Here is a 15,747-nt window from a genome sequence, read left to right on the forward strand (position 1 = left end):
AATAAGGTCCTATATGTATTATTCATTTAAGTTGGTATTTAAAGAAAGAGGAAATGTCAAAGCATCACGGAAATAGGTTTCAATTTTTGAAATTATATAGAGATATGTTCCTTTGCACATAAGCATGTGAAAGACAACTATTTGCTTTAAATATCTGAATATAGATATACCACCAGCAATGTGTGAGAAAGTTCAGTTGTTCTACAACCTCAATATTTAATGTCACTAGCCTTTTTACTTTTAGTCATGCTAATGGGTGTATAGTGATATTTCCTTGGGGTTTTCCTGGGCACAAGTTCTTTATCAGATGTACATTTCACAAATATTTTCTCCCAGTCAATGGCTTGCCTTTTTGCCTTAACAGGAACTTCTGAAGAATAAAACATTTTTATTTCAGTGAACTCCAAATGATCATTTTTTCTTTGGTGGCTCATGTTTTTTCTATCCTAAGAAATGTGTGTCTACTCCCAAATTATAAAGATTTGCTCCTGTTTTTGTCTAGAAGTTTTATAGTTTATTTCTTATATTGAGGTATATGGATCATTTCATTTTTGTATATTATGTTAATTTTGTATACCAGCTTCCCTAGTGGCTCAGATGGTAAAGAATCTGCCTGCAGTGCAGGAGACCCAGGTTCAATCCCCAAATTGGGAAGATTCCCAGGAGAAGGGCATGGCAACCCACTCCAGCATCCTTGCCTGGAGAATTCTATGGACAGAGGAGCCTGGCTGGCTACAGTCAATGGAGTCACAAAGAATTGGAAACGATTGAGCAACTAACACTTCACACTGTTTAAGGTAAGGGTTGATATTCATATTTCACAGATAGGTAAATACTTTTACCAGCATCATTTTTTTTAAATACTACATTTTCCAACACAGAGTTACCATGGCACCTTTGTAGAAAATCAACCATATGTGTGTGTGTGTGTGTGTGTGTGTGTGTGTGTGTGTGTCTATTTTTAGGCTCTCTATTTTATCCCATTGATCTATACCTACACTTACACCAGTACTACACTGTTGATTACTGTATAGTACATACTGAAATCAGGTAACATAAATTCTACAATTTTGTCCTTTTTCAAATAAATTTTACTATCCTAGCCCCTTTGCATCTCCATGTAAATTTTAGAGTCAAGTTGTCAATTTCTATAGAAAAGCCTGCTGAGATTTTTATAGGGAATGCTATGAATTTAGAGACAAATTTGAGAAGTGACATTATGACAATATTGAATCTTACAATCCATGAGTATGATATCTCTCCCATTAAGTTTTAATTTTTTTTAATCTCAGCAATGTTTTATAGTTTTCAGCATACAGACATTCCACATATATCAATAAATATATCCCTAAGTATTTTGAGTTTTTTATATTATCCTACATGATAGTCACTTTAAGTTCCTAATTGTCTCCATATGACCTTGTATCCTGCAACCTTGCTAAAATCACTTATTAGTTTTGTAGCTTTTTGTAGATTCTTTACACAATCAGGTCATCTATGAATAAGTACTATATTTTCTTCTTCCTTTTCAATCTCTATGTCTTTTATTTCATTTTCTTGCCTTATTGCACTGACTTGGATGTCCAGTTAAATAAAGAGAGTGGCCATCCTTGTCTTCTTTCCAATCTTAGGGGAAAAGCATTAAGTCCTTCACCATTTAAGTATTAGCTATAATATTTTGTAGAGGCCCTTCATCACATTGAGAAAGTTCCCTTCTGTTCCTAGCTCACCAAAATCTTTTGTCATGAATGTATGTTAAATTACGTGAAAAGCTTTTCCTACATCTCTGAAGATCATATAGTTTTTCTTTTCTAGTCTATGAATATTGTGAATTTCCTAATGTTAAACCAACCTTGCATTCCTAAAATGAATGTCACCTAATCAGAATACATCATCCTTTCTATATTTTGCTGGATTGATTTGTTAATATCTTGTTAAGGATGTTTACATCTGCATATATGTAGGATATTGGCATATAGTTTTCTTATAATGCTTTTTTCAAGCTTTAGTATGGAAATAACGCTGGCCTTAAAAGTTTGTTGAGAAGTGCTTCTTCTACTTCTACTTCTTGGAATAATTTATGTAGAACTTTTTTCCTTAAATGTTTGGTAGAATTTACCAGTGATGCCTTTATGACCTAGAATTTCCTCTGTGTTAAGGTTTTAAACTACAAATTCAATTTTTCTGTTAGATACTGAATACTCAGGTTATATATTTCTTCTTGAGTGAGCTTTTGTAGCTTGTCTTTCAAAGAATTTGTCCAGTTCATTATCTAATTTAGTGGCATAAAGCTATATTCCTCATAATTTGGGCCTTCTCTCTATTTCGTGATTAGTCTGGGTAAAGGATCCATTTTACTGATCTTTTCAAAGATCTAGTTTTTGGTTTAATTGATTTATCTATTCTGTTCTTTTTATATTTCATTGATTGCTAATCTTCTCTTTATTATTCACTTTGTTATGCTTACATTTACTTTAACTTGTTTTATTATTTTGTTTCTTAGGTGGAAACTAATATAATTGATTTGGGACCTTTCTTCTTTTCTATGCAAGCCTTACTCCTATAAATTTCCATCTAAAAATATTATGTTTTCATCGTCATTAAGTTAAAAACATTTCTAATTTCCTTTGTAATTTTTTTTTGACTCATAGGTTTGTGTTTTTGTTTTGATGTGGGTTTTTAGTATTTTGTTGCTTAATTTCTAGATATTAGGGACTTTTCTAGATGTTTTACTTTTATTAATTTCTAATTTTTTCAGATAACACTCTATGTGGGTTTTTATAGTTTTGCTATGTTTTTCTATGTATAAGATTGTAACTTATACAATAGTAAAATGTATCCAAAATGACCCAATTTACTGGAATTCATTAATTAATTCAATAGGTTATGCTTTGAAATTCAATAGGTTATCTCAAATAAAGCCTGGAGAATAATAAATACTTACTGTTATTTGCAAGAGTGAGTCCAATAAATGAGCAAATAGGGCGAATTATCTCAGCTTTCATGCAATTTATCAGCCAGTCATTAGCATGCGTAAAAAGTGAGCAGCAAAGCATTTGATTTTCATCTGAAAGGGATAAAGGCAATCATATTTTAGTATACTCGGAAAATATCAGCTTTTTATTTGTTTTTAGTCTTTTTTTAGTATTTAAATATTTGAGATAATTACCATTTTGAGGATTGTTGACACAGACACACAGAGTACTACACACTGAAGACCACAACTGATAACTCTGCAAAGCACTTTCATCTGACAAATTCAACTCATATTTTGAAAGAACAGTCCTATCAGGTTAAAGAGTAAAGAAAGTAATTAATACATATGTGTTAAGGTATTAAGTTATGAATAATTAATAATAAGAAACATCTTTTTACTTACTTGAACAACTGTGATAGAACTGAAATACAACCTGTTTCTCTCACAAGTGTCTGTCCAGTCCCTTAAAAAAATTGCCATGTATTACATGAAAGATTTCTGTTTAGAAAATAATTTTGCACAAATGGAAAACAACATTTAAGCAGTACTTTTAATAAATAACTTTCAGTCACTTTAAAGTATTATAAAGTACAATACAGAATTACAGTAGGTAAAAATTTATAATCAAGATTATTATGGAAAATATATTACTTATGCTTAGAGAATGACAGTATTCAAATTTCCTCTAAAAATCACAAAACATTTATTTTGCATAGTTCTGTGTTATAGTACCAAAATATGCTCCAAAATAGAAAAAAAAATTTAAATATTAAAAAATGAAAAAATAAAATCTAGAAGCATTTAAATGCATATAAAATTTCTAACAATTTGAAGATCTAAATAAAGCAACAAAAAAAAAGCCTTTAGCCTGAGCAAGAGGTATACAGGAACACTCTATATACTATCTTTGCAACTTTTTTGTGAAGCTAAGATTATTCCAAAATAAAAACTAAAACAACAAAAGCAAAGTAAAACTTTAGCCAAGAGCTACATGAAATTTAAGGTCATTGCTGACTGATAAAATGACCTTAAATATGATGATAACTGAGTGGCCAATTCAATGGAAAATCAACCAAACTAATTCATTAAATGGGGCTTCCCTGGTGGCTCAGCAGTAAAGAATCTGCCTGCCAATGCAGGAGACGTGGGTTCGATCCCTGGGTCAGGAAGATCTGGAGAAGGAAATGGCAACCCACTACAGTATTCTTGCCTGGGAAATCCCCTGGACAGAGGAGCCTGGTAGGCTACAGTCCATGGGGTCACAAAAGAGTTGGACATGACTTAGTGTCAAAACAACAATAATTCATTAAATGCTTCTCTTTTGCTTTTAATGCCATTCCTTTGCAATGCTAGTTAAATAATACAAATCACTTTACTATTTTTTAAATTAATAAATATTAAATAATTAAAATCATGCTATATTGTCTTTAGAGCCAGTAGTTCTAAGAAGTTAGTAAAGTTTTAAAAGGCACTGACTAGAATAAAATGATTAATAATGTCTGTTCCAATTTATTATTTTTAAAAATATTTCTATAACATAAGAGAATGTACTTACTGTTATTTGAAACCAGAACCAAAATAACATAGACAGACATTCTTTTCAGATTTGTGTTTGAATCACTGTTAGATAAGAACCAAGTTAAGTCTTCAAACAATTCTGAAGTACACAAAGTCTGCTGACAGTAAACTGAAACATGAAAATATAATTTTAATTTCTATGTATTAGCACAAACAAGTTTTAAAATATGCTGAACAAAATATAAAATTGCCATTATGGATGGTTCTCAACCGAGTCTCATTTCACTGACATTCATCAGTCATATAGCAAATTCTGACAAATTTAAGTGCTTACTCAATTAACAGACCAAAGAAGCAGTATCTTAATCAGAAGTACTTGACCTAGTTCTAAAGCACGTATTACAATCTCAGAATTTTCAGTAACTAAACTTCAAAATTAAGCCTAACAAAAATTTGGGATAAAACATGACCGAAGAATTTGAGGATAAGTAACAAAATGTAGCCAAAGAAAAATTTAAGAAAATTCAGAAACCTGCTTTAGAAGAGAGGGGTAAATGATAGTTGTGCTATTTTTAAAGACTCTTCTAGATATAAAAATATCTTTTCAAAAAGCAAAAGTGATACCTACCTGATAAGGAGGGGTTCTTTGGTGATAATCATGCAATAAGCAGAATTGTAAAAAATAATTTGAACACATATATCCAGGGTCTAGAACAGTTTTTAGACAATCTCAAAGGCAAAGACAATGTCTTTATTTATCCCCAGTGCCTAGAGCATAACTTAGTCTCAAAACAAGTGATGAAGTTAATGGATGAAAATATAAGAATATAAAGTTATTTGATAAACATGATTTAGATTTAACTTCATTTCAGGTACACTACAGAAAAAATATTTTTGTCAGCCACACCCAAAACATGGAGAAGAAAATGGCAACCCATTCCAGTGTTCTTGCCTGGAGAATCCCATGGACAGAAGAGTTGGCAGGAAATAATCCACGGGTTGCAAAGAGTTGGACACAACTGAGTGGCCAAGCACCCAAAACATCTTTATCCACATACAAGATGGTTGTGGGTTACCTTCATATTCTGATTCAAGTACCCGGATATACAGACAATGAACAGAATAGAAAAACTAGAGATAGACTCATTAAGTGATAGTGGCTGCATCTCAAATCAATGTGAAAAAGATCTCCTTTACAATAAGAAGTGCTGCAATAGCTGGATTGCCACATAAAACTGGAACCATTCATCATCTCATACCCCAGGAAAATTCAAAAAGAATAAAACATGCAAAAGTAAAAAATAAAGTCATACAAGTACCAAAAGAAAATGTGGGTGGATTCCTCTATAACCTGGGAATATGGGAAAACTTCCTCTGATTCAAAATTCAGAAACAAGAAAGGAAAAGAATGATGAATTTATTTTTATAAAAATAAAAAAACTTTGTATGGCCAAAAAAAAAAAAAAAGGATAAGCATAGTAAAAGACAAAGTTAAAAAAATGTTTCCAACTAATGGCAAGAAAAAAGCTGTGAAAAATTTCGAAATGGATGATAACAAGTACTGAACATCCTGTCTAGCCTTCTTTCCAGATTATTTGTGCCTTTTACAGTCTTTGGGCTAATTCATAACTCTAGAAAACTGATAGTGACACAAGTTATTCTTGTCCACAGAAATGCAAAACATTTTGACCAGTAGAACGCAACTCATCTTTGACCTGCAGACACTGACTAGTTATGTACCTGTTCATAAAATTCAGCTTTCTCAAATGCCTACAGCACTGTTTTTTGCCATTACTTTTGAAGCAGCTATAACATTTTACTGCTTCCCTCGTTAGTTAAAAAGTTAAATAAAATCTTTGGCATGCATTAATTTAAATAAAACACTTGGATAAAACTATCCAGACATGTAAAAAATTTAATTCTAAAATTGTATTTCAATAGTTTGTTAAAGTAAAACACAATGCTTAGGACAGTGAAATAAAGTTTTCATATTTTACCATTTTGTTCTGCAACAGCTCCTAATGTATATAAGGCTGCTTCTTTTACCATACTATGTTCACTTGACTTTGCAAGATTTTTTACAAACATCAAACCACCGATTTCCCGAAAATAAAGACCTGCATTACCTGTAAAATGTGCAGACAAAACAAAGAAGGATATTTATTATAATTATTCTTTTAAGGACAAGAAATCACATGAACATAACAACATATAAAGTAACTGAATAGAAGAGAAAGAACAATGCATACTTCATAATATGCATTGAAAGAACAACACATACATCACAATACTAAAAAGAATCACAAACAAAATTTCACTATCATGTCTTACTGTTTTGTTGGCAAATTGAATGAATAGTGACCAAAGCTTCCTTTTGTGAAAAAGCATTGTCCATTTGATACTTCAGACACTCCAATAATAAGTTCAGGTCAGTCTTTACTTCTAAAGAACAAAAATTTCATTATTTTAAACATTTCCTTAAAAAACTAATCACTTAAGTTTCACCCTCAAAATACATGTTTTTGTTTTCTAAATAACATGTATTACTTTAAAAAAATCTAACAAGGAATGAAAATATGTAAAGAAAGATGCTCCTTAAATAAAACAACTTGAAATGAGCTTCTTATAATTTGATTTTCTCCACACACAAAATATAGGAAAAGAAAATACAAGCATTATTCTCTTGAATTAAAGCTACTTTGGTTTAAATATTTATTTAGAATGAACTGAATGAAAATGAAATACAGTATATTAGAATTGGTGGGATGTACTAATTGCCTGGTGGTTCAGTAGTTAAGACTTAGCACTTTCAGTGCTGGGGCCTGGGTTTGATCCCTGGTTGGGGAACTAAGATCCCACAAGCCATGCAGCATACACCCCTCCAAAAAAAAGAATTTGTGTGATGCTACTAAATCAGTGTTTAGGAGAAATGTGTAATGCTAAATGTCTACATTATAAAAGAAGAAAGTCACAAATTAATGATCTCAGCTTCCACCTTAAAGAAACTAGTGAAAGAGTAAATTAAACCAGCATAAGCAGAAGGAACGAAATCATAAAGATCCAAGCTGAACTACAGAGCCGGGTCTTTGAGATCAGTAAAACCAACAAACCCCTAGACAAACTGATCAGGGAAAAAAAAGAGCAAAGACAAAAATCACCAATATCAGACTAAGACAGATGCATCAACATAGATTCTAAAGATATTCAAAAGATAATAATGGTCATGTACAACTTCATACCTACAGATTCAATGATTTAGGTGAATGGACAAGTTGCTTCAAAAAAACAAATTAACCAAAACTCGCCCAAGAAGAAATAAATATTATATATATATATATATGTGTGTGTGTGTGTGTGTATGAAATAGATTGAAATCATAGTTTAAAACCTTTCTATAAAGAAAACCCCCCCCCAAAAAAAAGAAAACCCCAGGTTCAGATGGCTTCATCTGTAAATTCTTCCCAACATTTAAGGAAGAAATAATTTCAATTCTACACAAAGTCTTCCAAAAAGTTTCAAGAGAAATAATACTTTACAACTTATTTTCAGTTCAGTTCAGTTCAGTCGCTCAGTCGTGTCCGACTCTTTGTGACCCCGTGACCCCATGCACGCCAGGCCTCCCTGTCCATCACCAACTCCCAGAGTCCACCCAAACCCATGTCCATTGAGTCGGTGATGCCATCCAACCATCTCATCCTTTGTCGTCCCCTTCTGTTCCTGCCCTCAATCTTTCCCAGCATCAGGGTCTTTTCAAATGAGTCAGCTCTTCGCATCAGGTGGCCAAAGTATTGGAGTTTCAGCTTCAGCATCAGCCCTTCCAATGAACACCCAGGACTGATCTCCTTTAGGATGGACTGGTTGGATCTCCCTGCAGTCCAAGGGACTCTCAAGAGTCTTCTCCAACACCACAGTTCAAAAGCATCAATTCTTCAGTGCTCAGCTTTCCTTATAGTCCAACTCTCACATCTATACATGACCACTGGAAAAACCATATCTTTGACTAGACGGACCTTTGTTGGCAAAGTAATGTCTCTGCTTTTTAATATGCTATCTAGGTTGGTCATAACTTTCCTTCCAAGGAGTAAGCATCTTTTAATTTCATGGCTGCAATCACCATCTGCAGTGATTTTGGAGCCCCCCAAAATAAAGTCAGCCACTGTTTCCACTGTTTCCCCATCTATTTTTGGAAAGTATTAGTTCTTCATTCTAATATTAAAACTAAGTCATTAGAAAGGAAAAAAGAAAACTACAGACCAATATCTCTCACAAACATACATGCAAAAAATGTCTAAACAATTTTAACAAATTGAACTCAAAAATAAATTAAAATTATAATGCATCATGACCAAGTGACTTTATCCCAGGAATGCAGGATTAGTTTATGATTTTAAAAATCAGTCAATGTAATACAACAAACTAAAACAGAATACATCATCTCAGTATATGCAAAAAAAGCATTTGATAAAATTTCATTTCTGATCTAAAAAAAAATTCAGCAAACTTGAAATAGAAAGGAACCTCCTCAACCTGATGAAGTATATCTACCAAAAACCCTACAGTAAATACCATACTTAGCAGAGAAAGAATGAATTCTTTCTCCCTAAGGAACAAGACAGAGATGTTTAGCATTGTACTGGAGAAGCTAGCCAGTGTCATTCTATTTAACATTCCATTTATCATTGCACTAGAGAGCCTAGCCAGTGCCATCAGGTAAGAAAAAAGAAAAGGCATCCAAATTGGGAAGGAAGTAATAAAACTATCAGTATTCACATACGACATGGCCTTCTATGTAGATAATCTGATGGAATCTACAAAATAGGTACTGAACTAATAAATGAGTATAGTAAGGTTTCAGAATATCCATCTAACATGCAAAAAATCAGTAACATTTCTATATACCAGCAATAAGTAATTAGAAATTGAAATTAAACACCAATGCCAATTAAAATGGCATAAAAAATATGAAATACTGGAAGCTCCCTGGTGGTACGGGGGTTAAGGCTCTGTGCTTGCACTGCAGGTGGCACAGGTTCAATCTCTGGTTAGGGAACTAGGATCCTGCACAAGGTGTGGCCAAAGAAAAAGAAAAAGAAATTTTACTAGCAAAAGATGTGAATTATATACACACTAAAAACTAAAAAATACTGTGAGGTATTAAAGAAGACAGAAATAAAGGAAGTGATACACCTTGTTCATGGGTCAGAAGATTAAATACTGTTAAGACGTCAATTCTCCCCCAAATTGATCTAGAGATTCAATGCAATCCCAACAGGCTATTTTGGTACAAATTGACAAGCTGATTTAAATTCATACGGAAAGGCAAAGGACCTAGAATAGCCAAACAATTCTGAAAGAGAAGAGTAAAGATGGAAGACTCAACTCTCTTTAATTTCAAGACTTAATACAAACCTATAGTAATCAAGAGTATAGTATGGCATCAACAGATAAATGAAACAGAATATAGTACAAAAATAAACCCATACATATGAGTGGCTGTTTTTTTTACAAAGGCAATGTAGAGAAGAAAGCATAGCCTTTTCAACAAATGGTGTTGGAACAACTGGATAATCATATTCAAAAAGACAATAAAACAAAACTTGAATCCATTATTCACACTGTATACAAAAACTAATTTAAAATAGATTGTAGTTCTAAATGTAAAATCTGAAACTATAAAACTTAAAATATACATGTATATATATATTCAGCTGTGCCACATCTCAGTTGTGGCATGAAGGATCTGCTACCTTCATTTGGAATGTGGAATCTTTTAGCTGGAGTATGAGGGGTCTTTTCAGGTGCAGCCTGCAGGATCTTGTTAGTTGTGGCATGCAAACTCTTAGTGCAGCATGTAGAATCTAGTTCCCTGACCAGGGAGAGAACCCAGGCCCCCTAGAGTGGAAGTGTGAAGTCTTAACCACTAGACCACCAGGAAAGTCCCTTCACAAATTCTCTTATCTCTGTACCTCTTATAAGATCCTTAACATTACAACCTCCCTCTAGTTACTGCCATATATTTTCAGATAAGCTCTGAAGAAGAGCAAGCTATTCATGGGAATCTCTGGTGCCTCAACGGTAAAGAATCCGCCTGCAATGTAGGAGATGTGAGTTTGATCCCTGGGTCAGGAAGATCCTCTAGAGGAGCAAATGGCAACCCACTCCAGTATTCTTGCCTGGGAAATCCCACAGACAGAGGAGTCTGGCAGGCTACAGTTCTTGGGATTGCAAAGAGTTGGACATGACTTAACAACTAAACAACCACCACCAAGCTATTCATACTGTCTCCAGATTATTTCCCACCCAGACCTCAATATACTGCAATCTGGCTGAAATCTATTAAGTTTACTATTAACAAAACAAATGAAAAGGCCAGTGGATACTTCAGTCATCATCTGTGACATTTAAGACTGAGCCTCTTGGGTAATGAGGGTAATGAGAATGCCTTTCTCAAAGCATTCTCATAAGGCTAATTTCCAAAATACCACATTCCTGTCTCTTTACCTTTCTGAAATGTTTTTCTTAGTCTTTTTTTGGGGGCGGGGGGTCTTCTTCCTCAGCCAAACCCTGATGTGATGGGGTCCATCAGGGAGTACTATTTCCCATCCTATTATATTTTAGTATTTCCTCTCTGGTTAACCTCCTCCATGTCCATGAATTAAATTTCCATTTTTCTGAAGACAGTCTGAAATTTGCTGGTGGTCCTCTCAGGTTTCCACTGTTCTTACATACACCTCCATTGAATCAGCTATCATATGGTATTCTAATTATCAGCATGCCATCTCCCATTAGAATGTCAGTTTCCTAAAGTCAGTGTGACTGGTACAGACTAGATGTTTAATAAATACTTACATAAATTAGTGAATAATTCTTTCAATTCCTGGAGCCTGTCAGATAATCTGTGGTGTATTCCACAAATAGACTAAAAAACAAATCCCAGATATATGATCCATAAATTTCTCACCTTGTGTTTTCTTTGTGTCCTCACTTTCCATGCTTGTCTGCATTCTTTTTCCTTATATTTCATCTATAAGATAAAGGTATTCTCTCAATTTAAATCTATTTTGAGAATTCCAGAAGTATAGTATGCAAAGGAGTAGGAAAAGAACACGTGTGCTCAGTAGTGTCTGTCTTTGCAACCCCATGAACTGTAGCCTGCCAGGCTTCTCTGTCCATGGGATTTCCCAGGCAAGAATACTGGATTGGGTTGCCATTTCCTTCTCCAGCAGATCTTCCTGACCCAGGGATCAAACCCACATGTCCTGAATTGGCAGGGCAGATTCTTTACCACTGAGCCACTAGGGAAGCCCCTGAAACTTACTAGATATTAGACTTAAGTTCTCTGTGGCTCAGTTTCCTCATCTATAAAATAGAAATTTCCAACTTCATAGAGTTGTTACAAGAATTAAAATTGAAAACATACACGAATGCACCTCACATTCTTAAATACTACAGGCATTCAATAGGTTTTATTAAACAAACACATGAATTATTGATTGAATCTAACTGCTCTGCTCCTCCTTCCTTATTTTCTTTTCTGTAAATTTTCATCCCATCATTTCAGATTGGCACCCTCCATGAATCAGAGGTTTAAAACACAAATACACACACACTCTTTAGATGTGCGTTTCTCTTCACAAGCTTAGCTTAATACTAAAATTTTTTTCTAACAACTTTTGCTTTCTTTCAAGCTTAAATCTTTGTTTATACATCATTCATTAGAAGAATTTTAAAAATAACTGGAAACCCTAATATGGCCTCTCACATTCTTTACTTTAAAATGCTAAGCTGATTTTTTTTTTTTTAATGCTAAGCTGATTTTTTTAGAAAAATATATCAGAGTCAAGTCAACTTCTTAGAACAATAAATCAGGACTCACAGAACTCAAAAATTCTTATTTACCCCAATACTATGTAGTTAAAAGGAGACAATTATTCTATTGTTCATTCTTACTCTCAAAATTAAAATTCACAACAAATTTAATGATAAATATGCAAATCTTTTATAAAGTAATATACACATATTTACTGGGGGCTTCCCAGGTGGTGCTAGCAGTAAAGAACCTGCCTGACAATCAGTTCAGTTGCTCAGTCATGTCCAGCTCTTTGTGACCCCATGGACCCCACGCCTGTCAGTGCAGGAGATGTAAGAGACATGGATTCAATCCCTGGGTCAGGAAGACCACCTGGAAGAGGGCATGGTGATCCACTCCAGTATTTTTGCCTGGAGAATTCCATGGACAGGGGAGCCTGGCATGCTACAGTCCACAAGGTCACACAGAGTTGGATGTGACTAAAGTGACTTAGTACACAAGCACACAGACATTTACTAGTTTTGCCAGTTTCTTAACCTAAATATTCCATTAAAAAAGGAATGGGTAGGTACACCATAGTATATCTACAGGATATGATATTGTTACAAGAATATTGACATTTACTTGAAATGTTTGATAACATGGAAAAATGCTTATGTTACAATATAATCAAAAAGAGCAAGACTCAAAATTTTATCTACAGTATGACCCCAATTATCTGGAGGCAAACATAAAATTTGATGGAAAACAGCAACATACACTTCTTGTCTTTAGCTGGTAGTGTTTTATTTCACTATTTTTCATTTTTCACAGGTTTTGTAAGAGAAGCTTCTAATGTTCAGCAAGCCCAATGGTAGGTCAGGCCCTGTAAACCCCTATAAATCTTATAAATATTATTATTTTTAGTCTTTACAGGAACCCTGCAAGGGAGCTACAAGGATAAAGATAGATGAGGAGAAAGTAAACAATTTGTCCAAATTCAAAGAGCTAGTAAGTGACAGAGCTGAAATGAGAATCAAGAAAACTAAGATAAGGGCTACACTCTTATCCTCCGTTACTCTGTTTCCTACATATAATTTGGAGACATGTTATAAACAGACATACCATATATACATAAAAGTATACAGGAAAATTTTCATTCTTTTCTAAATGTTGAATTGCCTATGAGCAAATGGGTTAAGATTTGGAAAAACACTAGATTAAAAAACAATCTGTTGAAAAATTAGTCTATTCAGTGGGGAAGGAGAAGGTGGGATGAATTGGGAGAGTAACACTGAAACATATACATTACCATGTGTAAAACAGAAAGCTAGTGGAAAGATGCTGAAAAGCACAAGGAGCTCAACCAGGTGCTCTGTGACAACCTAGAAGGGTGGGATGGAGTAGGGGTGAGAGGGAGGTTCAAAAGGGAGGACATATGTATATTTATGGCTGATTCATGCTATCCTATGACAGAAACCAACACAGCACTGTAAAGTAATTATCTTCCAATTAAAAATACTTCTGCTAAAAAAATAGTCCATTGTATCATACATGGAGGTTTTTGCTTTGTGAGAGTTTAAGGACTCGTTCCTTCATTTTAATTAGTCAATCTGCTTTTTAGTAAGATTTTCATTATTAAAGAGGGATATAACTTTTAAATTGAAACTAACAACACAAACTACCTTCTATTCCCCTGTCTTTTTTATACCATTTTTAATAAAGTTACACAGTAAAATAAGATAAAGTTTGCCAAATATCTAGTAACATTAAAAACAAGTCATTATATTTACTTGTTACATACTTAAAGACATCCACGGCAAAGGATAAATTATAACTTCCAAGTGATTAATAATTATAAATTAATTTTAAAGTATAAAATACAGTATATTCCCAAGAACAAAAGCACCTGCCCCAATAAAGCATATGGTTAAGTATTTTCAGAACTTAGTGAATAGATGCAAACTGTCATGAACAAGATTTCAACATTATTTACTGTATTCTCACAAGAGGAAAAAAGGGATTCCTCCCCCGATCAGCCCCCTCACTCCCCAGGTACCAACAAGAAACTATCCTACTTACAGGTTTCACTCAATTCCCCAAACTCAAATTAAAATTTAAGCAAGTAAAGGAGCTGAACATTACTTATTTATGTGGTCCAGAATATGTTAACATGAAAAGCTTTTTGAAATCTAAATAGCACCCCCAAAATATTAGAAAGATAAATGACATCATTCTGTGGATAAGGCTGGCAGGGGTGAAAATCCCACAATAAATGCCACCACTAAGTAGCTACAGTGGATCCCCAGCTTGGACTCATCCTGCGTAGAAATATTCCTCTAAAGCAGGCGAGGCAGGGGAGAAAGGGCCGATATGCAACTAATGTTAAACCTTCCCTTACAATAGTTTAGGTTGAGAAATAACAATCGATCCGGTCCAGAAACAGGTCGCCAGTACCAGAAGCCATTTCACTACAACATCAGCACTCCCAGCCTCAGGAGCACACCGGTCGACATCCAGCCGCATCACCTCATCCCAGTTTCCACGGGTAACTGATAGACGTCTCTCCCAGGAGGGAGGGCAAACTCCACCCTGTTCCGTCAATTGGCGCTCCTTAACCCCCGCTGGCCTGGCTCACCTAAATAACCGGAGGAACTCCTTTTGAAGAGCATAGGTGGTCCCTCGGGCCTTTCCCTCTTAGAACAGGATTCTCCAATTCCTGCAGTGAGCGGGGCGCTGGTTAGCGACCTGAGGCCGGCCCCACCACTTGCGATTCACCCAAAGGATAGTGGGTGGGTCCGAAAATCAGCCCCTTTAACATGCCTTCCCGCTCAGGTGATGTAGGACACAGGGACCCACACCCGACCTGAGAAACGACCTCCGCAGCAGCGCACACCTCCTTCATATATCAGAATAACCTGGGGAGACGCCCGGGGATTCTGAAGTACTATCGGGCGGAAAACTACCAGGGTCAAGCCTCCTAAGTGGTACGTGACAGTTCTTTTTCCCTGTGGGGGCCGCAGCCGGGGAAGGCCTCCTCCTCAGGAAGGCCCCTTCCCGCCAACTCATTCCATCCCCCCTTGTGGGTCTGTTAAGAAGGTTAAGGAGAGGTGTGCCGCACCCCAGACATTCCACAGGAAGCGACGGCCGGGTTCCCAGAAGGAGCTAAGGGCCCCAAGGCGCAGAGAGTGGAGGCCGTGACCTTTACCCTTAAGTCGCAGCGCGTTGGGTTTCGCCCTTTCTCCCTCGACGGGCGCCTAGTTCGACGCCGCACCCGGTTTCCCGCCGAGAGGGCGGGCGCACTTCCGCAGGGCGGGACTTCCGGCCGCCCCGCCCCTACTCGGAGCCAAAGGCGCGCCGCCGGTCACCAGCATTCCAAAGGGCCGGGGTTTAGTAACTGTGCTCCTGTTTAAGTGGTGGAAAGTCACAACGTGAAACGGGAACTCCTCTAACCTCGCCGCTC

General features: G+C 35.6%; 1 protein-coding gene across 7 annotated transcripts in view; it reads right to left on the reverse strand.

The window, feature by feature from the left end:
- Window positions 1–15,585, reverse strand: part of TERB1 (telomere repeat binding bouquet formation protein 1) — a 33,229-nt gene extending 17,644 nt beyond the window's left edge. For 4 of the 7 annotated variants that reach the window (XM_043898688.1, XM_043898683.1, XM_043898690.1 and 1 more), the window contains exons 1-8: window positions 15,493–15,585; window positions 11,457–11,519; window positions 6,827–6,937; window positions 6,493–6,621; window positions 4,533–4,664; window positions 3,380–3,440; window positions 3,170–3,285; window positions 2,945–3,067 (exon numbers count right to left, since the gene is read on the reverse strand). In XM_043898688.1, coding sequence (XP_043754623.1) covers window positions 2,945–3,067; window positions 3,170–3,285; window positions 3,380–3,440; window positions 4,533–4,664; window positions 6,493–6,621; window positions 6,827–6,937; window positions 11,457–11,499 — 715 coding nt within the window. In that variant the 5' untranslated portion in view covers window positions 11,500–11,519; window positions 15,493–15,585. Of the gene's footprint in view, window positions 1–2,944; window positions 3,068–3,169; window positions 3,286–3,379; window positions 3,441–4,532; window positions 4,665–6,492; window positions 6,622–6,826; window positions 6,938–11,456; window positions 11,520–13,596; window positions 13,670–14,922; window positions 15,004–15,405 lie in introns of all 7 variants that reach the window. The other 3 variants (XM_043898685.1, XM_043898687.1, XM_043898684.1) reach the window with 3 other exon arrangements.
- Window positions 15,586–15,747: the final 162 nt, after the last annotated feature.

This window comes from Cervus elaphus, chromosome 4 (genome assembly GCF_910594005.1).
Source record: "Cervus elaphus chromosome 4, mCerEla1.1, whole genome shotgun sequence".
Lineage (NCBI taxonomy): Eukaryota > Metazoa > Chordata > Mammalia > Artiodactyla > Cervidae > Cervus > Cervus elaphus.